This window comes from Prionailurus viverrinus, chromosome B3, assembly GCF_022837055.1.
Source record: "Prionailurus viverrinus isolate Anna chromosome B3, UM_Priviv_1.0, whole genome shotgun sequence".
Taxonomy (NCBI): domain Eukaryota; kingdom Metazoa; phylum Chordata; class Mammalia; order Carnivora; family Felidae; genus Prionailurus; species Prionailurus viverrinus.
The window spans coordinates 35,474,147-35,499,639 of NC_062566.1; the positions used below are offsets into that span (position 1 = coordinate 35,474,147).

The 25,493-nt window shown below is 50.1% G+C and overlaps 2 protein-coding genes and 1 long non-coding RNA gene across 4 annotated transcripts; 1 reads left to right on the forward strand and 2 right to left on the reverse strand.

Annotated features, from left to right (window-relative positions):
• Positions 1-5,512: 5,512 nt before the first annotated feature.
• RASL12 (RAS like family 12) lies at positions 5,513-19,637 on the forward strand. Of its 2 annotated transcripts, XM_047863884.1 has the most exons (6): positions 5,513-6,054; positions 7,940-7,996; positions 14,223-14,296; positions 14,992-15,182; positions 16,979-17,056; positions 17,822-19,637. In XM_047863884.1, the coding sequence occupies exons 1-6, from the start codon at positions 5,952-5,954 to the stop codon at positions 18,195-18,197; spliced, it is 879 nt and encodes a 292-aa protein (XP_047719840.1). In that variant the 5' UTR covers positions 5,513-5,951; the 3' UTR covers positions 18,198-19,637. The 2 variants fall into 2 exon arrangements, with proteins under 2 accessions (XP_047719840.1, XP_047719841.1); XM_047863885.1 differs by lacking the exon at positions 16,979-17,056 and having other exon boundaries at positions 5,520-6,054.
• LOC125168672 (uncharacterized) lies at positions 15,177-17,288 on the reverse strand. Its single transcript, XR_007153246.1, has 3 exons — positions 17,123-17,288; positions 16,616-16,702; positions 15,177-16,521 (listed from the first exon to the last, which is right to left on the reverse strand). It is a non-coding gene; the product is annotated as an uncharacterized LOC125168672 (long non-coding RNA).
• A 429-nt stretch (positions 19,638-20,066) lies between the features above and the next one.
• On the reverse strand, positions 20,067-23,744 carry SLC51B (solute carrier family 51 subunit beta). Its single transcript, XM_047863886.1, has 3 exons — positions 23,648-23,744; positions 22,519-22,609; positions 20,067-20,280 (listed from the first exon to the last, which is right to left on the reverse strand). The coding sequence occupies exons 1-3, from the start codon at positions 23,742-23,744 to the stop codon at positions 20,067-20,069; spliced, it is 402 nt and encodes a 133-aa protein (XP_047719842.1).
• Between the last annotated feature and the right edge of the window lie 1,749 nt (positions 23,745-25,493).

Below are 25,493 nucleotides of genomic sequence, written 5' to 3' on the forward strand. Positions count from 1 at the left end.
GGCGAGCCGGTCCGGCGGGGGGCCGCCGCGGGGGCCTGGATTCAGCGGCCACCGGCTCTGGGGCTCCCCCAGAGCGGAAAAAAACTTCCCGGGGGATATAAATATCTCCCTGGCTAAAGATAGTATGGCTCATGTGATGTGGTGGCCGGCAGGCTGGATGGCTGCGGGCCGGAGGGCATCTGGGAGTCCTGCAGGGTCACTCACTTCCGTGTGGGAAATAGAAACAATAGTGACTACATATGGAGCACCTAATGCATGCGGGGCACTGTGAGAGCTGCTTACAAAGATACCCCCTTTTAACCTGTACTAAAGCGACTGTATGCTCCTGTGCAAGTACCCCAACTCGGCCTTGTTTCCTCAGAGTGTGACCAATAAGAACATCTACCAATTGGGATAATATCTGTAAGATGTTTAAAATGAGGCTGAGAGAATTTACATGACTTGTTCAAGGTCATTCAGCTGGGAAGAAGCAAGGACAGGATTAACATCTAGCCCACCCCACTGGGTTGGTGGGTAGCTAAGTTTCTTGGACGCTGGAGGGAGAGGCAGCAGAGATAAAGCAAATAGAGTGGACCGGACTGGGGTCGGGAGCAGGTTCTAATTTAGCCTGAACCTCTGCCCCTGGCTCTGGGCTGGTTCAGTCTCCTTTTCAGCCTTGATTTCATTCTCTGTAAAAAATGGGAGGGTAGCAGGTGAGCGTCCTTCAAACCTCTGAATGTGGAAGTACTCCTTGACTTGAGCTAGGAATAGGAAGCTGATGTCTGCTCCCCACTCGTCCCTCCGTTGCTGTGTAGCTCTGGACCTTGGGAAAAGGTAAGTGGGGCTGATGAGAGGATCATAAGTATATAGATGGGAAGGGGAGGGGTTCTTGAAATAATATTAGTTAACACTTAATTTGCATGGTATGTCAGGCACTTTCGTAAGCCATTCGACTCCTGTCATTCCTGCAGTAATCCTATGAATAGATACTCTCATTTTTCCTCATTTAATAGATGTTATCCACGTATTGCTCACAGAAACACTATGAGTCTCTATTTCATGGATGAAGAGACTATGGCACCACGAGTTTAGTCACATGCCCAAGGTCACATGGCAAGAGAGTGGCAGAGCTAGGACTGGCTTGCAAACAATCTGACCATAGAGAGTGTTCCCCTGACTACTGTGCTCTGCTGCCTTTCTGTGCTACAAATGCTGGGTATTCACCTCTTGACAGGAGGTCACAATTGGAAGAAACTTCAGGCTCCTGTGGTTTAACCCCTTCATTTACAGTGGAGGACCAAAAAGGGAATTGGCCTGGGTCCTGTAGCTTGGAGCGGACAGCCCTAAGCCTCCTGCTGCTCACTGCAGGGCATTTTCCCCACTGCAAGAAACTTCCTTGAGTGACCAGCTAAGACTTTGGGTTCCAAAATGTCAGGTGGAAGAGAGCTTAGAGACTATTTTCTTCTGCCACCTTACTTTACAGGTGGGGAAACTGAGGCCCAGACCTGTGTAGGATGGTATCTGCCATTCAGGACATGTTCAACTCCAGGCTTTCTTTAGGAAGATGGAGTGGCTCACAGTGACAAAGCCAGAGTTGGGAGGGGGCAGGGGAACTTCTCTCACCGTTAGGACACACACACATGCACAGATCCTCACGTATGAATCTGCAGGCCAATGCAAATGTGCCTCTTCTGCCAGGGAACTCCCACCCAGTTCACTCAATCAAAGCAGGGCAGGGATATGGGGACCACTTGTGTGAGCCTGGGAAGCCAAAGGCCTGGAGGAGGCAGCCAGAAATATCCAGGACGCTCTGCCCCAGGGACCAGACAGGAAGAGTAGGAGGAGATAGAGGGGGTGGGCAGGAGTCCTCACAAATACTATCCCAGGCCCTCTGCCAGCCTCCCTCCTTCCCTGAAGCCAGACATTGGCTGAAAGCCTGACAGTCGCCCTCCTGGAGGAAAGTGGACTCGGCGGTGCCCAGTCCTGATTCTGTCCTTGCTGGTGGCCTCAGGGGTGGGGAGAAGGTATCCAACTGTTCCCATTTCACAGATGAGGAGAGGAAGGCCTATAGATGGCTTGGGCTTTTCCTTGTTATGAACGGAGATGTGGGACAGGGTTGAATCCTGTCCACTGACCCCAGGCCCCAGCCCTGTACTAGCCTTTTCTTAGAGGAGGGAAACAGCTGCCTCCTGCCAGGCCCAACCTAAGGGACAGGGGGACACAGTTCTCCCAAATGGCCTATTCCAGGCACCTGGTAACTGGCAGATAGAGACACTGGCTGGCCCTCTCCTGAGAGGAGTGGAAGGAGAGCAACTCTTCCTGGCTGAAGCTGGCTCCCAGTCCCAGTTTTTCACTAGTCCTGCTCTGGCTTCAGTGGGTTGGGGCACTGTGTACACACCCAGCTCTGGCTTCAGCAGCCAGGCAGTGGGGAGGGGGTCACCCAAGGGGGGGTTCATGGCTCTAAGACTGGCCTGAGGATCAGCCATTTGGCCCTCCTCCCAAGGCCCCAGTGGGGTGTTGTCTGCAGCTGGTGAGAGTTTCCTCTACCAGACAGTGAGCATCCCTCTGGGACTCGGAGAGGACGAGGAACTATCCTGGCTGTAGGCAGCCCACAGAGTTCCCAGGCCCTGCCCGACCTCACACCAACCTCTCTCTCCACTTTGCACCCCCATACTGTGTGAGGTTCAGGGTGGGGGCAAGGAAAGGGGGAATCTGTCTGTGTCAGACTCTGAGCCTTTGTAGAGCACTCACCTAGCCTTGTTCATCTCTCTATCCACAGTACCTGGCACCAGGTCTGTTAAGTGGACTCCTGGGCCCTAAACCAAGTGGGAGTCCCCAGTGTGATGGAAGAGACACAACCCCATTCCCCAAAGTGCCTGCAGTCTCATAAAGGAGACATAGCCACAAGATGCCCTGAGCCTGATGGTGGACCCCTGGCCTTGCCACCCATGGCAGTGTTTCTGCACACAGGGTAGTGAAGCGCTTGCCTGGGCCTGAGGAAGAGCAGTGGACTAGGAGGCAGGATTCTTGCCAGGTTCTAATGCCAGTACCACCACTGACTTTCAAAAGCTACCCAATCTCTCTGGGCCTTAGTTCTTCATCTGTGAAATGGAGCTTGGATCTGACTTCGAAGGTTCTGTTTAGCTTTGACATCTGAATTTATCACTGAACGACCCCAGAAGTGTTTGTCATATTGTGCTTCCAGGGAATACAGTGATGTCACAAAGGGGTCCCAAAAGCTTACTTTTATGTGGAATGGCTCCTGGGAGGTGAGTGGCAAGGGTAGGACCTGGCATCTGGAAATCTTCACAGGCCCTACCTGTCTAGACCCGTACATGTCCTACTCATTCTCTCCAGAGACATCTATCGAACACATGCTCCAGGTCCACTGCTGGGCAGGGTCATTTTGAGCACTTGAGGGCCCCTTATAGGAGCCTCAAAGATTGGGTGTAGGGGATAAGGAGGGTCGGGCTACTTTGCCCTGGCAGAATAACCTGTCTCTTGACTTTCAGTGTCCGAACTTCTGTTTGCTAAACAGTTGTGGCTTCTTGGTAGATGGGTGAGAAGTACGTGCTATTCATGTCAGGGGAGTGGAGAAAACTATCTTTTGCTTTTGTGGGCCATGGGCCAAGCTCTGGGTTGGGACACTTTCATGTTATCTCATCTAATCCTTAATATTATCCCTGTTTTAAAGATGAGAAACTGAAGCCCGGGAGGGCAAAGTAGTTGATTCCATGGTCTGACAGTAAATGGCTCATTCCAAAGGCCTTTCCGGTCCAGAAGTGCAACTGGCACTTCTGGGTGGACAAGCAGCCTACAGATGAGGAGACTGAGGATGGGGAAAGGGGCTGGTTGCAGTTGTGAGGCTCGCACTTTTATTCCCTAGCCTCATACCAGAGGCACACTTTGGGCACTTAGCAGTCACAGCTGAGGGCTGAGTAACCAGCTGGCAACTTGTTCAAATAGTCTCTGACCTAGATGAGAGTTAAGGGTCATCTCATCCCATCTTGCAAGTCATGATGGAGTCTCCTTACAACACCTCCTGGAAGTGGTCACCCCCTTGGTTGCCTTCAATATTGGGGGGCTCACTTCCTCTAAAGACAGCCCCTTCTAACTACAGCTCAGATGGTTAGCGTTCACACACCAACCTGGAACCTGCCTCCTTACAGTGCCCATCTATTGGTTGGTCTGCATTTTAAAGGAAAGTAACTTGCCCAGCATCACAGGCAGGGACCTAACAGAGCCCAGGTTTACACCTAGTTGGATCTGCAGGGGTCCACAGCTTACCCTCCAGCAGTTCGCCAATGAGATTGGTTCTGTTCCCATAGACCCCTCCAGAACCAGTCTGTCCTCTCAAGACTGGGGCCAGCCCAGGGAAGTGGCTGGAACTTGGCTCCCACTTTTTCTCCACCTACAACTCAAAGGAAAACCCTTGGGCATTAGCTCTGAGAGTGATTTTGGCCCGAGGGTGTAATCTAAACAAATTTTTCCCAACACCTTTCAGTCTTAACACAGCTGGTTTACCATTATCTCCTACGAATACAATTAGGCTGAGTCAGTATTCATGTCCTATTCTGGGAAAGAATTTTCCTTCCTGGTTGAGAAGTTATTACCATCAGGCTCTGACCCCAGACTGCCTTCTGATCTGGCTTTCCATGATTTCTTTTCACATGGGTGGGTAGATTAACTGGGGGAAAGAGAGGGAATTGGGGATGTGGGGTTGGAGGGAGAAGGGCTGCAGTGAGAGGTCTCAGACTCCTATGCCCTTTCCCACTCTAGCCTGGAGTATATTTCAAAAGAGAGGCTCCACCTGGTTCTAGAAAGTACTCAGACCTAGAACCTAGTGATGCTGTCACTCTCAGGCTTGAATCACATAATGGGATTTTGGATTTATTTTCCCCTTTCTTTAGTATATAGATGGGAACACCAATGCTCATAGAAGTGAGGTGACTTGCCCAAGGTCACCTAGTGAAAGAGCTGGCATTAGATTCCCTATGTAGGCCCTTTGCTCTGTGTCCATCATGATCAGATTTATCCTGGGTCCCAAAAGAAATGTCAGGTGACCCCTACCAGGCTCATCCATCAATCCTAGAATCATTATAGGCATGAGAGGGTGCCAGGTTTTAGGATAAGTAAAATGCTCCGTTTACACACTAGGCCACAAACACATGCAACTCATTAACTCCCATCAGGAGTTAATGTAATCCATCGTAATCCAGGATGGGTTAGGTTTCTTGAAGCTGGATACATATTGACCATGAAATGTTAGTAAAGAAGTCTCTTCCCCTTCTCAGGAGTCAGGGTTCTGCCTGGAGTTTGCAGTGATGCCTGAGAGTCCCCACACCGAAAGGCAGGGTAATGTCGTTGGGGAAGTTGTGTGCCAAGGCTGCGCTGGCTGTGACTGTGACCTAGAGAAAGGGCAAGGCTGGGAATTGAACCGGGCAGGCTTCCCGGAGGAGGAGGCGGGGCCAGCTGCGTAGAACAAAGGAAGGAGTGGATTTTTTTGCAGGTGGAAAGAGATTGCACGGAGGTTCAGACTACGCTGGAAACATCCTTCCCCTCACTCCGCCTACCCCAGCCTCTCTCTCTCCGGTCCTGGGCCTTGCCTGCAGGGTCCCGGGGAGCTCCAAGTGGCGACAGCGCTGTCTTCCAGGCGAAGCCTTGCCGTGGGCTGTACGGCCGGCCAGAGCTCCCTCCCAGCGGGGGGCTCCCGCAGCCCTTACAAGGAGTTTGGCGGCTCTCCGGGCAGCCCCGCCCGCCAGCCTCTACGGGCCCCTCCTCCCGCCCGGCTGGGCCGGGCCGCGGGAACGCAGCCCTCTCCGCTCTCGACGCCGGGCCCGGCGCGGACATCGACGGGCCCGAGCCCGCGAGTGTGAAAGGAGCCGGCGACTAGCTCCCTAGGGCCCCAACAGGCGGGCACGCGGCTCGGGGCCCTTCGGCAGAGGACTCGTGACCTTCTCAGCAGGGTCGCCATGTCCTCGGTGTTCGGGAAACCCCGCGTGGGCAGCGGGTCGCAGAGCGCGCCTCTCGAGGTCAACCTGGCCATCCTGGGACGCCGCGGGGCTGGCAAGTCCGGTGAGTTGGGTAGCGGGACGGAAGATAAGGAGTTAGGGGAAGACCCGAGAGACGGGGAGCAGGTGTGGGCGCTGTGGACTTGGTTGCAGGCAGGCTCTCCCACTGGCTTTGGGGCTTCCTGCGCCCAGGTGGGTTGAGTGAGACACCGCGATTTTCTTCTTTGCCTCAGTTTTTCTGTTGCTTGTTTCTCTACTATGTTCTCAGCTCCTCCATCTCTCATCTGTCTTCTGTTCCTTGCCTGTCTTTCCCTTTGTGTCTCAGACACCAGTTGTCTTTCCTCTCTGCTTGTATCTGTGTCTCACGGTCCTCTGCTGATCTCTCCCTTGCTGTTCACTGCTTTCCATCTCCTCTCCCTGGGGCGAGCAGTCGGCCCTGGTGACTAGCACTGCAAGGACATGTTAGGGGCTGATCTCTAGCTCAGGCCCCTAGGAGCTTAGTTACAGCCTTGCTATTCTTCAATTTAGTCTGGGGATGAAGTCTGGGTGGTAGAGGTCACTGGCTATTGGGATTTTCCAGGGAGGGGCCACCCCAATTCAATGGATTCTGGAACAAAGTGTGCATTCTTATCAAACGTAATTTTCAAGTTAGACCCCTCTCTTGACTTTCTGGAAACCCCTTAGACTACCATCCCAGGTGTCTGGGCCTTGTTCTTGATGAACCTAGATTTCGGGTTGCCACTGAGATCATTTCTGCCAACACCGAACTCTGGCTTAAACACTCCTGGCAGCTCTCACCCAAGTGAAGCCCAGGTGGGTGGGTGTCCCCTTAGGCAGAGACCCAGAAAAAGGTTTCGTTCCTCTGTCCTGCCACTTCACAGTCCCAGGCAGCTAAAGGTGGGAGGGCTGTTTTCCAGTTACAGCCATTAGTGACTGGCCAACAAGGGCTCAGTTAGCTATGTTTCTTTCCCCAGAGTGTTCTTTGAGACTCGCTGGGATCCTACTCTCCACTTTTGAAACCAGCCCCCTGACTCAGAGAGGGGACTCTGAATCATGTTTTCCTACAGAAAAGATTTGCCCTTTTCCCTTTGAAAATCAAATTGTAGTTCTGTCTTTGGTATAGTTTAGCCAGTGACTACATGAATGAAGGAATTTAAATTTTAAAGTATGTGTATTCCCTGGGTATTAGTTTGCAGAATGACACTGTAAGGAATCTTGGGAAAGAATTTTAAGGATTTTCTTTAAAATCTCACATTTCTTTTTAAGAGTCCGGCACAATAGTTGGCTGGCCCTGGGGCTTTATGTCACTAAATTCTGAACAAAATCAAAGTTCTATTAATGAAGTACACTTGGGGAGAACTTCATTTTAGGTTTTCCATTCTTTGGGACATCCATGATGAGTGTGGAGGCCCTAGTTGGAGCCAAGACTTGAGATACAGAGGACCAAGGGCTAGAATGTGTTTACTTGAGACATGGGTGTTCATACTCACCCTGGGGATCACAGACTGATCAACTCAGCTCTTAGTCTTTGGTGTATAGCCAAAACTGGAATAAAAGCCCCATATTTCAGAATTTTCATGACTTGACCAGGGTGGGGGATGTCTAGGTAACTGGTTGAGTGGGTCCTGGACCCCTCAGTTTGAGTCTTTAAAAACACCTGTTAGGCTTGCCTCTCATGGTTTTTCTTGCCATAAAAAAAAAAAAAAAAAAAAAAAAAAAGCCAGGATGCAACCAGGGGGACATGGTTCCTTATATTTCTGGTTTCTTCTGAGCTTCTTGAACCAACTCCCCAGCTTCTAGACCCATTCCCCCAAAGAGCTGAGCTTAGTGTCAGCCAGGAGTCACAGAAGCTAGATAAGTCCTCCCTAAAATGAGAGGGGCAACCTCTGGGAACCAGCAGCCAAAGACAGCAGGGGATGACTGAGCCAGCTTCTTTCTGTTTCCTGCAGCTCTGACCGTGAAGTTTCTGACCAGGAGGTTTATCAGCGAATATGACCCCAATTTGGGTAAGGAACCACTCCTCCCCATCCTCCTACTGTGTCCCACTTGGATCCCCCCTACCCCTGCCCCCATGCACCCACCTACACTGTGGTGGGCCCAGACCTGACCAGGATTGAACATCTGGGGGCAGAGGGGAGGAACCACCCAGGATGACTCAGCCCGTGGGACAAAATGTTTTACATGCCAGAAATACATCCTTCCACAGCCCACCCCAGACAATTTGGGGGTTGGCTTAATTAGGAAAACTGAGATAGGCTGATTTGTCCTAAATTATGAGGTATGTTGAGACTTAAAAAAAATCAAACATAACAGAACGTCTGCAACCATTAAGTGTTGGTCTTCAAGATGGCCACTCAGTATACTTTTCCAGAAAAGCTGGACAAAGCATTTGAGAAACTATCTAGTGCTACTGGTTGCTGACCCATTTTTGAACCACACAAGAAAACTCATCTTGTTTTATAGCCATATCATGGTATATTGGAAAAAAGGATGCTCTGGTATCAGTCAGAGCTAAGTTTGAACCCTAGCTCTGCCATTTACTGGCTGTACAGCCTTGAAGCAGTCACCTAATCTCTCTGAGCTTCTGTTTCCTCATCTGAAAAGTGGGCATAAAGATGCCTATCTCAGAAAATAACTGTGAGGATTGAAGAAATGACACATGTTAGCCTAGTATTTGACTCACAGTAGGCACAATGCATATTCGTTTTTCCTGCCCTTTTCCTTAACGTTTACATTTATTTTTTTTAAATTTTTTTTAACGTTTATTTTTGAGACAGAGACAGAGCATGAACAGGGGAGGGGCAGAGAGAGAGGGAGACACAGAATCTGAAACAGGCTCCAGGCTCTGAGCTGTCAGCACAGAGCCCGACGCGGGGCTTGAACTCACGGACTGTGAGATCATGACCTGAGCCGAAGTCGGACGCTTAACCGACCAAGCCACTCAGGTGCCCCATTAACGTTTACATTTATAACATTTGTTTTTTGTAAACTGTTCACTGAAAAAAATGGTGTGTCTGGATACTCTTAGCCTTTTGAAAATGGGGGGTTGCAGTCTTGGATTCTTTTTCACTCATTCCACTGATAAGAATGAAATGAAGCATTTGTGGGACCCTGGGGGCTCTCCAGGGAATCCCAGGGCTGTTGGGCACAGGCTGGAAACCGCAGTATAGCAGGGTGTGCAGCAGGGCCCTGAGGGAATGTGCTGTAACACCTGAAGGAAAGAGCCCCTTAGCCCCTTGGTGCCCTCAGTTCACACTGGAATATTGAATCCCAGTGACGGAGCAGGAAGGGACCTCAGGGCTATTTAGTCTATTGGGTTCTAGAATTTTTTCCCTAAGTAGCAGAATCCCTTCTTCCAAGGTTATCTTAAATAGAACCCCAAGATGTCAAAGAGAAAGCAGAGGGGGTCCCCTGGTTAAGTCAAGAGTACAGGGCAGGCGACTCACTGATAGTCCCTAAGGGATTTGTTTTCTCAAAGTTTGGTTTGACTACCTGCACTATGACACAGCCCCTCAGTGGAACGGTGGAAGAATTAGGCCCAGGGAGCTGAGGCTTCTGGGCCAAGGTCACACAGCAGGTCTGAGGGGTCTTTTTCTTTTAATGTTTATTTATTTTGGGAGAGAGAGCAAGCAGGGGAGGAGCAGAGAGAGAAGGAGAGAATCCCAAGCAGGCTCCATGCTGTCAGCGCAAAGCTGGACACAGAGCTTGAACTCACAAACCGTGAGATCATAACCTGAGCTGAAATCAAGAGTTGGAAGCTTAGCCATCTGAGCCACCCAGGCGCCTCCTGAGGGGAGCCTTCTTGATTAGCAGAGGTCAATGCCCATGGGGGTGGGAAACAGGATGTAATTGTGTGCTGGTCAGGGGAGTGTTGAGAGAGGCCAGAACATGGAAGCAGAAGCAGTGGGGGAATTGAAGACAGGGAGGAGGTGGGAAGGAAAGCCATACAAGCAGGGGGTATTTGGGAAGGGAAAATGAGGATTTCCAAGGGCGGTTCCTCAAAACACAGATCCTGCCTAGCTCAGATATTACGTGGGGAATACTTAGGGTAAAAAACATTAGCTGTTTATCTGAAATTCAAATTTAATTGGTCATCCTATATTTTATCTGGCATCCAGCCTCCAGTTTCTTCATCCCTGCCCCCAATTCATACCTTTCCTGCCGGGTCTCGCCAGAGCCTACTACAGTAGTGGTTTGGGCTTCCTGATTGAGTAATTTTGGAGTTCTGACCTGATAGTGGAATGTGTGGTCACACTGTCTGGGGGCGGGAGGGGGGGCAGGGCAGCCCTCCACAGTGGTCAGTCACCCCAGCCTTAGGTCTCTCTCCCTGGCCCGAGAGCCTGTCAGCTGGAGAGATGACCAGATGCTCCCCTTCAGCCATTCTGGGAGACCAGTCCCACTCCTCCTTGGGATTCTGCCCCAGCATCTAAACATTCCAGCCACTATCCCATGACTGCCTGCAGCAACAGTGGACTCTAGGACCAGAGCCTTTCTTTCTGTGGAGAAAGACCAAGGAGACCAAAGAGAGAGTTAGCCATCAGGACATGTAAAACAACTCTTGCTCCTTTTCAGAGGTCTTCCTTGAACCCAAAGTGAGCTTCTCAAGCATGGAAACCTGTGTTATTCATTTCCGTTTCTAGCATGGAGTGCAGTACTGGGCATGACATATGTACTCTTAAACATGAGATTGAATTTTGGTTTTAGGTTTAGCCTTTAAAGAAGAGCTATGACTATTATCCCCATTTTACAGGTAAAGAAACTGAGGCAGAGAGGGCTCAGTGATTTCCCTATGGAGAACCTCAGGTATAAAGGAAGATGAGTATCACTCCAGTGCCTCTTCACTTAGGATGGCCTTATGTTCTAGAGGGCCTGGAACCAGAGGTCTGCATAGCACTAGGCTCTGGTTTCCCCATCTGGAAGATGGGACCAATAGCTTGTACTCTGTCTGCATAAGGGTTGTGGCTGGGAATGGTGCACCCGGGTGGCTCAGTCGGTTAAGCATCTGACTTGGCTCGGGTCGTGATCTCATGGTTTGTGTGTTTGAGCTTCGCATTGGGTTCTGTGCTGACAGTGCAGAGCCTGAAGCCTGTTTCAGATTCTGTGTCTCCCTCTCTCTCTCTACCCTCTCTCCCTTGTTCATGCCCTGTCTGTGTCTCTCTCTCTCAAAACTAAATGAACATTAAAAAAAAATTTTTTTTTAAGCGTTGTGGCTAGGATTGCTGGTAGGAGCTGAGAGAATCAGTGCCTGTGGAAAGGCTGTGCCTGTGCTGAGCACTCCAGGAAGGGCAGGGGTCCCCAGGAGGGAGTCCTCTCAAGGAGGAGCTGGGGAGCACCTTGCCTGGCTTTCTCAGGGCAGAATGACAGCTTCTCACCTCTCTTGCCCTCATCCTGTCCAGCAAAGATGCAGACACCATTTCTGAGGCATCATTCTACGTGCACTCTGACCAGAGCTCCTTTGGCACCTTTATTATTATTATTTTTTAAATGTTTTTATTTATTTTTGAAGGAGAGAGAGACAGAGCATGAGCTGGGGAGGAGCAGAGAGAGAGGGAGGCATAGAATTTGAAGCAGGCTCCGGGCTCTGAGCTGCCAGCACAGGGCCCGACGAGGGGCTCGAACTCAAGAGCCGTGAGATCATGACCTGAGCTGAAGTCGGACGCTCAACCGACTAAGCCACCCAGGTGCCCCTCCTTTGACACCTTTAAAAAGACTATTACTGGGGCGCCTGGGTGGCTCAGTTGGTTAAGCGTCCAACTTCGGCTCAGGTCATGATCTCGTGGTCCGTGAGTTCAAGCCCCGCGTCGGGCTCTGTGCTGACAGCTCAGAGCCCGGAGCCTGTTTCAGATTCTGTGTCTCCCTCTCTCTCTGACCCTCCCCCGTTCGTGCTCTGTCTCTCTCTCTGTCTCAAAAATAAACGTTAAAAAATTTTAAAAAATAAAAATAAAAAAAATAAAAAGACTATTACTGTAAATGAGGGGAAAATAGTTTGGGAAAAGAAGCTTCTCTCAGCATGAAAGTCCCCAAAATGTTATTTAGAACTAGGAATTATGAAACCCATGTGATTAAGGACCCCAGAATGCTCTGGAGTGCAGGACTTGGTGATGGGAAGATAGGACAATACTGTGACTTGGAAAGGACCCCCTACCTCACCTGCCATGGGGGAGGAAGCCAGATAAGATGACATCTGAGGCTTCTCCAAGCTCACCCATACATGTTCCTCCTCCTCAGCTGGCCTGGGAGCTTCTGCTCTTCCCCTGTGCTCTGCCCAGAGTTGGACGATCAGCTGGTCCCCTGAGCAGAGGGTGATGGGCGGCCCCATGCCTAGATGGGGAGGCAGCCCAGTCTAGAAGGCCTGAGTTCACATTCCTTCTACTGATGGAGTGCTGTGTGGCAGTGGGCAAGGTCCCTCCTCCTCTGGGCTTCATCTCTCTCTAGTGGTGCTAACAGTAACTTTGAAAAGCTGTTATGCTGTGAGGAACCACAGGAGACCAACACTAGGCTAAGATTTTCCCCGAGACTGGGCAGGACTCAGTGACTTTTTGGGGAGGGGGGGTGTGGCACAACTAAAAAGGGTGCATCAGACAACTTTGGCAGGAAAATAAAGAAAAATCTGAACAAGATGTAGGCATCTAGGGGCAGCTCTTCTTGCACTAAATATAGTTAAACATTTGGGGCATATTTTCCATTAGATTTTTTTTTTTTTGTTTTTGAATAAGAGTAGCTATTTATCCAAGTCCCCAAACAGGCTGGGGATGGGAGCTGTCTGTGATTCCTGCTGGCTGCTAGTGGACCTGGCATGTGTCCAGGCCTGGCTCGACTGCCAGTGGCCCTCAGAGAAAAGTGGTGGTGAATTCAGCCAGGGTTGGGGAGGTGGAAGAAAGCAGAGAGGGCCCCAGTTCTGCCCAGGGGTTCTTCTTGGGGTCACTTGGGGCACCCAGGGAAACATGATGGCCAAGTGGACTCATACACATGGGCCAGTGGCACAGGGGAAGGTTGGAGATAGAAAAGAATGTCAATATGACAATGAGGTCCTCTTTGCATGCCAGGCCATCTGCTGCTTTCTCAGGTTTGAGGGTGTGAGATGCAAAAAAAAAAAAAAAAAGAAAGAAAAAAAGTTAAAATTCATGAAATCCAAATAAAGTCAGTAGTTTAGTTCATAGTATGGTACCAATATCAATTTCCTGGTTTTGATCATTTTACTACGGTTATGTAAGGTGTTAACCTTGTGGGGAGCAGAGGGAAGGGCACACAGGAACTCTCTGTACTATTTTGCAATTTCCACACAAGTCCAAAATTATTTCAAAAGAAAAAGAAAAAAAAAATATCAGCTAGGAATGTGAACCTGCCCTGTCAGCTTTGGAGCACCACAGTCCCCTGTCCTTTACCAGACATGTATGATGGGCCAGGCCCCATGCCTGGGGGCCCATCCAGTCCTCACACAGCCCTATGAAATGCAGAAACAAGCATTTAGCACAATGCCTGGCACAGAGTAAAATCTGAAAAATGTTTAGCCAATGTTATGTTATCCCCATTTTAAAGTGAGGAAACAGAGCCTCAAAGAACTGCTTCAAAGACTTGGCCAAGTCACATAGCTAAAAGGTAGCTGAAGTTGAGTTTGATTCCACATTTCCAACCTAAAACGTTTGACTATGCTAGAGTCCTCTGCTATTATTTTGATGAGGAATATTTGTAAAACCTTCTTGGGACTTCTGGACACACACACACACACACACACACACACACACACACACGCGCGTTGTGTGCTTTTCTTTTCCCATCTCTTGTACCACTGAGTGCAGGAGGATTGTCCTTGGGGGCTTCCTGGGGGCCAGGTATTGTGATCAGAGGGAAGAGAGTGCAGAAGCTTGGGGTTTGGAGGGGATAGGCTGGCAGTGTAGCTCCAGAGGTCTCTGCTGCTAAACAAGACCATGGGCCACACACTTGATCCTATAGGCTTGGTGGCCAGACCCAGAACACAATCCCAACTCCTATGGCATGTTCTGTGAGTGACCTCTTATGATCTGAACCCTGACAGGTAGAGCAGCCTCTCCTCAGTGGGAGGTTCTGTCTGTGTTCTCCGTTTGGGTGCCAGCCAACGCCTCCCCAGTTGTCCCAGCTCATCCGGCTCCGGAATAGATCCCCCAGGGTCTAGCACAGGGAGGTGGGGACTCAGACCCAATCACCCACTGAGCAGCCTGCACTGCCTCTGACCTGGCTGACCATCTGTTGCAGAGGACACCTACAGCTCCGAAGAGACAGTGGACCACCAGCCTGTCCACCTGAGGGTTATGGATACTGCAGACCCGGTAACAGTACCCCCATTACCCCTGGAGAGCTGAGAGTCCATGCAGCCTCCTGGGAAGTCCTGGTCCCAGAGTGGATGCCTCAGATGGGAATGTGTAAACTTTTTAAGCTCTAGTTTGCTGTGTGACCCTCAATGAGGTGCTGACCTCTCCATTCCGGAATCTCTTCGTTTGCCTAGTGAGAAGGGATGGGATGGGGCCTGGGGAGACCTGATGGTTGCTGGCATCAACTCAGAGATCCTCTCTTCTGGGACTTGATGCTCACATACACATGGAGACAGGTGCTTACAAGTGTTTACACAGAGACCCTCTTCGGCCCAGGTCCCCTCAGTGCACACATTCTCCCTATGTTCTCACCATCCCCTGCCAGGACTGGATACCAGTTATTCTCAAAAGCCAAGGGACACCATCAACCTGATGCAAAACCAGCAGTGCCCAGGGATAGCCAGGTCTCTGTAGCAGCCATGCCAGAGTCTTGGCTCTGTGCCTCAGAGGCCAAGGTCTCCAAGTCTCTGGGTGGTGGGAGTGAAGCTTACGAGACAATGTCTCCTTTCACACCAAGCCAAATCCACACTCAAGTGCCCCTTTAAAAAGGGCTCTGTTGGGAACAATATACAAAGACCCAGAGAGTGGGGAGGTGGGTGGGCAGCTCAGGTGAAGGCCTTTGCCCCCACCGAGGCTTCCCTCCTTCACCCCAGGATACCCCCAGGAACTGTGAGCGCTACCTGAACTGGGCCCACGCCTTCCTGGTGGTATACAGCATGGACAGCCGCCAGAGTTTCGAAGACAGCAGCAGCTACCTGGAGCTGCTTGCTTTGCACGCCAAGGAGACACAGCGCAGCTCCCCTGCCCTCTTGCTGGGCAACAAGCTGGACATGGCCCAGTACAGGTGAGCACAGACAGTTTGTCCTCCTCTCTGGAGTTCACTTTCCTCATTTGTAAAGGCTGGGTGTCATCATTGGGGATTGTTTGGCTAAATTTGAATAATCCCCTCAAATTTAGGTTAAAGGTAAGTGGTCTTCCAGACAGGCAAGGGCAGGAAGGGAGGAGCTTCTGGCCCACACAGGGGTTGGACCCTGAAAGTTAGAAGAGATGCCACCCCTTCCATCCTCATGGGGCTTTGTGGTCTTTCTCGGCCTCACCCTTCTTGCCTGTCTCTAGGACATTCCATCCTCATTCTCCATAGCTTGTTGATTATTCAGTGCCCAATTCCAGGTCTGAGAAGAAAGGCTGTGATTGGCTCCTGTAATCAGGTGTCTGCTCTGGTCCAACCAGCTCTAGCCTCACCCAAGCATGGCCCCAGGCTCACTCCCACAGTTGGCTGTGCTGAGGGCAGGTTCTCTTAGACTGAGTTGGACTTGAATCAGAGGTCACAGACTGGGCCAGAGGGCAGATTACCAGCAAATACAGCAGCGTTTTGCTTGGCGAGCACAGAGTTTTAAAAGACCTAGAATTGGAATGTTTTGAGGAGGGGCATGCTCTCTCCAGCTGACCACAGGCCTTACCACTCCCCATGGCTTACCTCCACCCTCCCTATACATTTGAGCTGCTTGCCTGGCCCCTGAAAGCATGATGCTTACACTTGATGAGTGACCCCACTGGCCTTCTTCAACACTGACATTTGTCCTATGTGGCCAGCCCACCTTTGAAGTATGGCACCTTCCACCCATTTTCCACCTGTCCCTCCCTGTGCATGGCTAGTACCCTGCTTCCCCAAGCCTCAAAGGCCCATTCTGGTATTAGCAGGGAGGGGACTTAGGTGCAGAACAAATCAGATGGGCAGTGGGACGGGGTGCAGTCTCATGAAGAGGGGCCACGGTAGGAGCTTTTACTGGCCATTCAGCCCTCAGACCAAGACAAATTTCATCTCAGGAAATGAAGGAAGTTGTGTGATCTTAAAACCAAAAGGTGATCTTTGAGGAATTATAGAGCTCACAGTGCCTGCCAGAGGGGTCAGAAGACTGAATTGTGGTAAGTTGTCTTCAGTATGAGGAAAAAATTTAGACAACTGTTTTGATCCTGATCTTTGCCAAAGGGATTGTCTAAAAATGGTTTGGTAGCAAATAACAAAGATTATGGGACTCGAGCAGTTTCAATTCCCTAAGAAAAGTCATGACAGTTATCTTCATTTCCTTCTTTGATCAAGTCCTGAGGTTAGTGGGTCAGGATTTGATGAGCAGTAAAACTTCTAGCTGAGCATTGGTGTGTCTCCCATAATTGTCTTGCAGCTAGAAGGTAAAACATAGGTTAGAGCAGTGGTTCCTGAACCACTGATAAAATTGTCACCAGGCTGCAACAAAATAAGAGGATAATATTACATACCTGTGTCACCCATTCACAAACATGTATACATGTACGGGGTGCTGCATATTCTAAAAATTCACGATTCAAGCCTCCAGAGTGACAAATCTGTAGATTCAAGCCCATCATAAAAGCAAATAATACCAAGTATTCCTTCAAAAAGGTTTCTTAGGAAGCAGTGAGCTTCCAGACAGGACATCAGCCATGGGTGGGGAGTCTAGATGCTCTGCCTCTGGCCCTTTTTGTCCCAGTTACTCTCTGTCTGATACTCCCCTAGGCAACTAGCCCTCTCCCAATCCCCCTCCCCCTGCCAATTTAACTTTGGCTCAGGAACCTCTTCCCACCAATACCCACCTGTCTCATGGGCTCTGCCACTGTCCTTAGGAATGGCGGATGGGGTGATCAGCAGTGCAGGGTGATCACCAAGATCCAGCCAATGGAACCTTGGCCTCAAGACCTCAGGTACCCCCTACCCCTTCCTTCTTCTGGACATCTGACCTACCCAAGAGCCAATTGTTTTCCTCTCACCTTTAGTCCCATGGCTTTCAGGTCCAAAACTTCCAGGACCTCCCCAGTTAAGTATTCGATCCCACCGTCACAAAAGAGGAGTATAGGACGAAGCTGACAATCGGTGCTGTTCCCTCTCTCCTTTTCTCCCTCCTTGTAATGAAATGCCACCCTTGCTCTCTCTTGCCCCTCCCCTGGACAGGCAGGCAAAACTCCCCATGGGCCCTGAGAGCTCTGACCACAGGCATCCTGAGTCACCTCACCCACCCTGCCTCTGTGGGTCACACCCTTCAGTCCAAACCACTGCCTTTCTCTAGAGTCAGTCCCACAGACCTGGGCTGAGGGTGGCTCATTTCCTGACCAAGGACCCATGCTGGCATAGACGCAGGGCTGGGAATGACCATCTTCCTCGGTGCACAAACAGGGTCTAACCAGTAAGCTTCTCCCTTGCCTACAGCTTTGTTTCTAAATTCTGGCTTTGGTGAGGTCAGCCATCATTCATTGAGCACTGACTCTGTGCCAGGTACTACACTAGGCACACAATACAAGTGGTTTTTCTTAATTCTTTTAACAACCCTGAGAGGTAGAGGTCACTATCCTGTTGTACAGATGAGATGACTCCAGCTCACCAAGCTGGTGAGTGGGGAGCCGAGTGCAGGCCCAGGCCTGCCCCACTTGGATGCGTGCTCCTGACCCTGCCTCGCCCTGCTTCCCCACCAGGCAGGTCACCAAGGCAGAGGGTGCAGCCTTGGCTGGCAAGTTTGGGTGCCTGTTTTTCGAGGTCTCTGCCTGCCTAGACTTTGAGCATGTGCAACATGTCTTCCACGAGGCCGTGCGGGAGGCGCGGCGGGAACTGGAGAAGAATTCCCTGCCCCGGCCCCTCTTCATCTCCGAGGAGAGGGCCCTGCCACACCAGGCTCCGCTCACTGCCCGGCATGGGCTGGCCAGCTGTACCTTCAACACACTTTCCACCGTCAGTCTGAAGGAGATACCTGCCGTGGCCCAGGCCAAGCTGGTCACTGTGAAGGCATCCCGGGCCCAGAGCAAGCGCAAGGCACCTACCCTGACCCTGTTGAAGGGCTTCAAGATCTTCTGAGGGCACCCCTAAGGATCCCAGACTTAGGGGCTGTGCAGGGCTGCAGGATAGGGGCTGACTTCTCACCACTGGCTTTCCCTCTGATGGAACAATAGCCCTCTGGCGGACAGTTGATCGCTCTTCCAGCACCAAGTAATTTCCCTGACACCCAGTTTACTGTGTGAGCTGGAGGGACAGGCAGAATGCTGCTCTTAGTCCCTCCAGGCCTTGGTTTCCATGGTAACTACTGCCGTTCCCCCACCCTGAAGGGAAGTAGCCACAAAACAACACGGAGACCTGGGTCTGGCTGAAGTGGAAGGAAATTGCAGTGTCCATCATGGTGCCATCACCCCTTCCTGCTCCAGCAACAGCCAGGCCAGATGTGGCCCCTAGTGGACAGCTCTGGATGTCTGGTCAGCACCAGTAGGCCCTGCGTACAAAGAGGCCGAAGAACATTCTACAGGAGCAGACTTGAAGTCCTGGCACCACCTAGTGGACGGAAAGGGCAGAGCGGCTACAGGTTTTGGGTGGCCTGAGCCTGGCCCTCCTGTTGTCTTCTGATTTCACAGAAGCCCCAAGCACCAAACCCCACAGTTTATCCAAGTAAAATCTAGTTTAAATAATCCTATGGGACAGCCTGTGAGAAGCAAAATTCCCAGGAAGGGCTTTTTCTGGTACTTTGCCTCTCAATGAGGATAGAAGGTTGGGGGCTCTAGGTTGCCTTGGGTAGTGAGCATCCAGTGTTTTAGTCACCAGGAAGCAGCCCTGCCTTGTTTTCCCATCTTAAATTAAGGATTCTCTCCACAGACCCTCAGGACCAGCTTCCTGAAGCTTAATGATCGAAGCTGCAGAAAAAAGTCATTCTCTCTAGTGACCATCACACAGGATCCAGAGAGCCTGTAACTGGCAGTATCAGACATCCGGTGGGCACTGTTAGCCTGTCCCAGGCTCGTAGGCAGAAACACAGTAGAGCAGTTTGTAGTCTGGTCCAGCAAGACCCAGTACCTTTGGCAATGGGTCTGAATGTTCAAAGTCCACTTTTGAAAGATAGAACCTAAAGCATTTTTGGCCACCATAGCTTATACCATAACACTGTGGCTCGGATGTGGGATCAGGACAGCACTCTTGGGATTCCATTGTTAGCACAGGGAGCTCTATAGTTTTCTAACTCTGTTTATCTCAGGGCCCCTGGCCCAAAGGAAATCTCTGGTAGAACCTCAGCAGATAAGCAGGTAAAGGAAATGGTTCTGGTAGGAGGAAGGGGTGGCAAGGGGATTCTGAGCCCAGAATCCTGCTCTTGGCAATTCCAGGAGCTTGGATTAAGAACAACGGCTCTAGAGGTACCTGGGTGGTTCAGTCAGTTAAGCGTCGGCCTTCGGCTCAGGTTATGATCTCGTGGTTTGTGAGTTCGAGCCTCGCGCCAGGCTCTGTGCTGACAGCTTAGAGCCTGAAGCCAGCTTCAGATTCTGTGTCTCTTCTCTCCCTGTCCCTTCCCTGCTTGTGCTCACGCTCTTTCTCTCTCTCTCTCTCTCTCAGAAAAAAAAAAAAAAATTTTACATTTAAAAAAAAAAAGAGCAACAGCTCTAATCCAGCCGTCAGCCCCATTATGTAGATGGAGAGGTTGAGGTCAGAGAGAGGCTATGAACTCCTCAAAACCACACTAGGAAGTCGTGGCCTGGCTTCCTGACCCACAGGCCGGCTATGGATTTTGCGATTTTGCTCCAAGCCCCTTGTGTTGAACCACCCCCATTGGAACAAACTGCATTTCCAAATGCCCACTTCAGATGCATTTTAATTAGAAGGAGGGTTTTTTTTTTTTCATAACAATATTTTGATTGCAGTTCATTCGCTGAATCTGCTGACAACATGGGGCGGTGCTCTGGACCCCTCCTAGCTCTCGGATTCTTGTGGGTCTGGAAGGAGAACCAGTGACACCTTTCTCCCTTTTAACTCAGTTTCCACCTGGGCCAAATTTTGCTTTTCTGAGAGCAAAGTCTCTCTTAGCATGTTCAGGTTGTTGTCCTCTCTGGCTCCGGCCTCAGCCAAGTCTTGGACTTCCAGAGTTGTTGTTTCCGGTTTGTTTTTCCTCAGTATCTTTTGATTTCTGGGAGGAGAGAACATGCTGTTGAATCGGGGTTCCCTGAGCTGGGGAACTGAGGGGCTGGGGCAAGACTAGGTCTCGCAAGTGGACTAGCGAGGTGGAAAATCCAGTGGGCAGTTCTGGGAACTGCTGGGGGAGAAAGCCAAGATAGTGTGATGTTCTTTTGGTAGAGAAACAGTTTATACTCACCGGTGCATCGTCTCCCCAGATTCTCATTGCCACCATGAGCTCAACTATTATTGCTACAGGCTCCCCTTCAAGGTGACATGTGGCTCAAAAAGGTCAAAAAAGCACACACCTTAGACTTGCATTTAAGTCTCCTGACTCTGGGTTCCGTGTTCTTTTCGCCAACCCACACATTTTCTATCCCAGGACTTCATTCTACTTAGTGCAGGTCCTTGTTACCCCACACCCCATCTCCACCCTCATCCCACCCCATCCTCAGACAAACTACTTTAGGGAAATTCCTAAGTAACCTTCCTGCTTCTAGGTCCTTGCTTTTCCAAACCAGCCCCCATGCACCAGTCATGTTTCTAAAACCGCAGTGTGCACACATCACGCCTTAACTCAAGCATCTTTAGTGGCTCCTGACTGCCCATGTCCTTAACCTGGCATTCAAGACCCAGCCTTCCTTCCGGTAACTCCCCTAAATGACATCTCCCCGAAGGTGGTTTTACTCAAGGTACCCCTAGACTTCCTGGCCAGAGTAGAGGGACCGAGCTGTGGTAAGAGCTGACTGCCCAGAGAATCTGCTTGGGCCCCAGGAGGAGTAGCTCATTGTCTGCCTTTCCCATGGACGGCCACTTTGCTCCCGAGTTGACCTTGTTGAGGGCAATGCCTCCTGACAGGGTAAGAAAGGCAAGGTCACCTTTTTAGAAGCTATATCCCTTTGGTTCCTCTTATGTCCTGCATCCAGACTAACCTTGCTAAAACATAAGACTTTCATGTCCCTGTTCAAAGCTATTCCCTGGCTCCCCAGTGCCCATGAGCTAGAACCTGAATACCTTGGCATGGCCCCCAGGACCCATACGTTCTGGGTCCTGCCCCCTTCTTGTCCTCCCTCTATCCCCATCCCACTTCACATGCCACAGCCACATGGCTGGGCCCTCCTCCTCCAGCATGTCAAGCTTGATATCTGCTGTCCCTCAGTCTGGAAAGCTTCCTTGGCCCACCCTCCCTCTATCTCTTTGCCCTGAAGGCCCCAGATCCCACTACTGTGCTCCCACTGTACTCTGTATGTCCCGTACTGAGCACCTGTCACTCTGAACTACACTTGTCCCTCTACCAAACTGTAAATTCTATAAGGCAGGGGCTGAATCCCTCTTGCCCGTGACTGTGGCTCCCACTCTCAGAACAGAGCTTGGCACTGAGCAGGTGCTCAGCTCTTACCTGCAGAATGAGTAGTGAATGAGGCCACAGCAGGTCATAAGTACTAGTTCTCAGTGTGAACAAAGGGCACTGGGTTTGTTTTTTTGTTTTTTACTTTATAGCAGAACTATGAAGAAAATTCATGCATAATATAAAAGCAGAGAAGGAAGAGCACAGAAGCTAGGCCAACACTTCCTTAGATCCTCAATTACCTTATTCTGTACAATGGAAATAAATAACTTGTGCCTGCCCTACCTTACAGAGCTGTCTTGAGGGTCAAATGAGAGAATGTGAAGATACTTTTCAAATTGTAAAACATGGTACAGATATGAGGGAAGGGTTCTCATTATTTTTGTTTGAAAGTTACTGATAGTGATGACTGGTGGGTATATAGTAATTGTTGAAAGAAAAATGGAAGGGAGGGAGGGAGGGAGGGAGGAAGATGTGTGAACCAAGCATTTATTGAATCATTTCTAGAACCCAACACTGCCAGTCGCTTGGGGAAACAAAATTGAGTCAGATGTGGTCTGTGTCCTCAAGGAGCTCTCAAAAGTCAGCCCTGGAAGTTTATCATCCAGGGAATTTAGCAAAATGCCAATGACCACCCTAGACCCTTTGTATCAGAATCTCTTACTCACTTGTGAGAGTGGCAGAGCTGGGATTTGAACCCAGACCTATGTGACTCCAGAACCAGAGATCCTGACCTCTGCTTGCTGGCCAGGGACAGGGGGTAGTTTTTCAACAGCTTTGTGTTGTCAGAGGACCCCAAAGGCTGCATTTTGCTGTCCCAAAGGGTGGCTAGCCAAGCCCCTATGTGACCCCTCCCTAGATTTCCCCACCTCCCCAGAGACCAGCCCTAGGCCAGCTCCTCACCTGTTTGCCTGGATGCTCTTTCTCAGGAGGACGATGCTTATCACAATCACCACACCCACCAGGGCAAAGATGGAATAATTCCAAGGAGATGCTGGGGAAGGACACACAGAATGGAGCCTTGAGGAGAGGCTGGGTGCCCCTCAGGCCCACCAACAGTTGGGGCTTGGGCTCAGCCTCAGCTCACAGCACTAATCGTCCTCTGCTGTAGGCCGGGTGTTGTAGAGAGACCCCTGCCCTGCAGGAACTTAGTTGTGGGGGAGAGAGACTGGGAGGCATGATTTCTGCTCTACAGAAGCCCTAATCTAAAGAGGGACAGCACGGCAGTTGGAAAATCGTGTGGAAAGCGGGGTGTGGGTGGACATAAACTTCACACTCTTCAGAGTTGTGCCAGAGGCCAGCCCTGTGCAGTGCGAGGAAAGGAAGGAAGGAAAGGAGGCTGGGGGTGGGAAGGAAGGGATGGCTGTAAAACTGTTCCACAACTGCCAAAAGAGAACACCTGAAGTGGCTAATCTGAATTTGGATAATAAGATCTGTCCACACAGTGCCAAAGTGAGGCAGAGTCCAGCCTCAAAGCTATTGCATTAGCTATTCCCCTGCCAGGAATGTTCTTCCCACACATAATCTGCGTGGCTAATCATTTCATCTCCTATAAGCCTTTATGCAAACAAGAGCATCTTAGTGAGGCCTTCCTTGACCATAGTACCTACACTTCTATTCCCTTTCTGTGCTTAGTTTTTCTCCTTATTACTCATCACCAACATACTATGCATTTTACTTGTGTGTCTGGTTTCTTTTCTCTTTCATTAGAATGTATGCTCCATGAGGGCATGGACATTTGTGCTTTATTCACTGCTGTAACCTCAGTGCTGAGAACAGTGCCTGCTGCACAGAAGGAACTTAATAAATACTTGTGAACGATTAAATAAATGAGTGAATGAATGACCACACCCCAAGGAGAGGAGGGTGCGGGTAGGCCAGACCCCTTGGGGAATTAAGACCCCTCAGCCTCGGTCCCCACCTTGGAGGACATGTGCAGCCTGAAGGATGAGGCTGTGTCAGGGGGCTTCAGCCAGATTCCACTCTGTGTTGAGGACAGACCCCCACCCCCCACCAGTCCCCCACCACTTACCATCTTCTACTCGAAAAAACCAAAGCATTTCTTCCAGCAGTTCCTGAGGCACCACGGTGCCAGCTGGAGCTTGGATGACCCCGTCATTGTGGTCCATGCCCCTGTTCACGGTTGGGATACGTTTCTGACAATGAAGTCCTTAGGCCCCTTTGTTCCCAAGCTGCCCACCGGGCCTCCTAGGTTCTGGCCCTTGAGCAAAGCCCTGAAGACGCCTGGAAACAAAGCAGAGAGCATGGATGGATACCCCACCCCAGTTTGACCTCCCTTACTACCCTAACCCAGCTCTCCTCTGGCGCAGAGTTACTGGACCAAGACTGCCTCAGGGCAGGTAGGGTCTGGAGAGGCAGAAACCATTGAAGTGGTGACACTCAAATATTTATTGAGACTCATCATGTGTGGAGAGGAGCACTGACCTGGGAGTAAGGAGGATTGAGTCGCTGGCAGGCTGTGGGACCCTTGTAAGGGACATTTTTCATTTTTGCCTGCCCAGCATCCCCATCCAGCTTCTGCAGCCCAACGCACTAGGTCACCCGGGTTTCTTAGCAAATTGTCCCACCTCTCACCATTGATGCCATGTAATAGCCTATCACAGGCTCCTGTCTCCCCACAAAGCCTGGGCCTATCGGCCTCTCTTCTGGAGACCTGAGACACAGAGCTGAGAATAGGAAAAAGTGTCAGAGAAAGGTAGTCGCCAGCTCCTGCTACTGAAAGCTGGGCTCTCCTCTTTCTCCATCACCATTCCTAGGCCAGATTGGTCAGTCCTCAGCAAACCTCTGATAACTTTTTTTTTCTTTCTCTTTTTTCTTTTTCTTTTTCTTTTTTGGACATGTTGTCAGAATTGTTTTTCTGCCATTTGCAACAGAAAAAACTGAACTCATGCTCCCTGGATAAACCCCTTCCTTAATTTGAGGCTGTTTCCATTCCCACAAAACAAAACAGGTTAAGCTAATCGTGTTTACCAAACCTCAGTCAGTCTCAAAACAGTCACACATCGTGCTTGACATGTTCTTGTACTACCTGTGCTATTACTACTTCATACAAAAATTCCCACTCTCCAGATTAAAATAAGAAGTAGGTGCAATTAACTTTGTTTAATCCAACATATTTTGTTTAATCCAACATATCCCCAAAAGTACCATTTCAATGTAATCAATATAAAAATGGTTGATATATTTTGCACTTTTTTGTACCAGGTCTTTGAAATTGGGTGTAAATTTTACACTTATTGCATGTCTCAGTTCTGACTAGACAGACACATGAGGCTTCTGTATTATACATCCCAGGTCTGTGCCCAGGCTGGGGCCCAGCTGTGGCAGCTGATTCTCCCAGCTGTTCTGGGCTCCTGACAGGAGGCCTCAGGCCATGGGAAGTGAGCCTTGATCTAAGACCAAGGGGCTGGCCCCTCATCTGGCTCTGCCTCTGGTTAATTTGTCTAGGCAAATCCCTGGGTCCTCTGAAGAACAAAAAAGGAAATAATAAAAATAGAGGTAGAAATCAATGAAATCAAGGCAGGGGGGAATTGACAAGTTGAACAAAACCAAAAACCTGTTTTTTAAAAATATATTTATAAATAAATATCTGGCAAGATTGATCCAGAAAAAGAGAAAAGATACAAATAGAACCAAAGTTAGACCAGAGATTTAAATATATAGAAATGTGTTTTGAACCTGGGACACCTGGCATCCAACTCTTGATTTTGGCTCAGGTCATGATCTCATGGTTCATGAGTTCAAGCCCTGTGTGGGGGTCTGTGCTGACAGTGCAGAGCCTGCTTGGGATTCTCTCTCTCTCCCTCTCTCTCTCCCCCTCCCCTGTTCTCTCACTCTCTCTCAAATAATGTTTTTAA

What these genes read in the sequence shown, in the direction of transcription:
- RASL12 (XM_047863884.1), top strand. Translation starts at nt 5,952, where the DNA reads ATGTCCTCGGTGTTCGGGAAACCCCGCGTGGGCAGCGGGTCGCAGAGC. An exon ending in CCGCGGGGCTGGCAAGTCCG is followed by an intron (nt 6,055 to 7,939) that starts GTGAGTTGGGTA and finishes TGTTTCCTGCAG; the next exon opens with CTCTGACCGTGAAGTTTCTG. An exon ending in CCTTGGCCTCAAGACCTCAG is followed by an intron (nt 17,057 to 17,821) that starts GTACCCCCTACC and finishes CTTCCCCACCAG; the next exon opens with GCAGGTCACCAAGGCAGAGG.
- SLC51B (XM_047863886.1), bottom strand. Translation starts at nt 23,744, where the DNA reads ATGGACCACAATGACGGGGTCATCCAAGCTCCAGCTGGCACCGTGGTG. An exon ending in GTTTTTTCGAGTAGAAGATG is followed by an intron (nt 22,610 to 23,647) that starts GTAAGTGGTGGG and finishes GTCCTTCCCCAG; the next exon opens with CATCTCCTTGGAATTATTCC. An exon ending in AAGAGCATCCAGGCAAACAG is followed by an intron (nt 20,281 to 22,518) that starts GTGAGGAGCTGG and finishes CTCTCCTCCCAG; the next exon opens with AAATCAAAAGATACTGAGGA.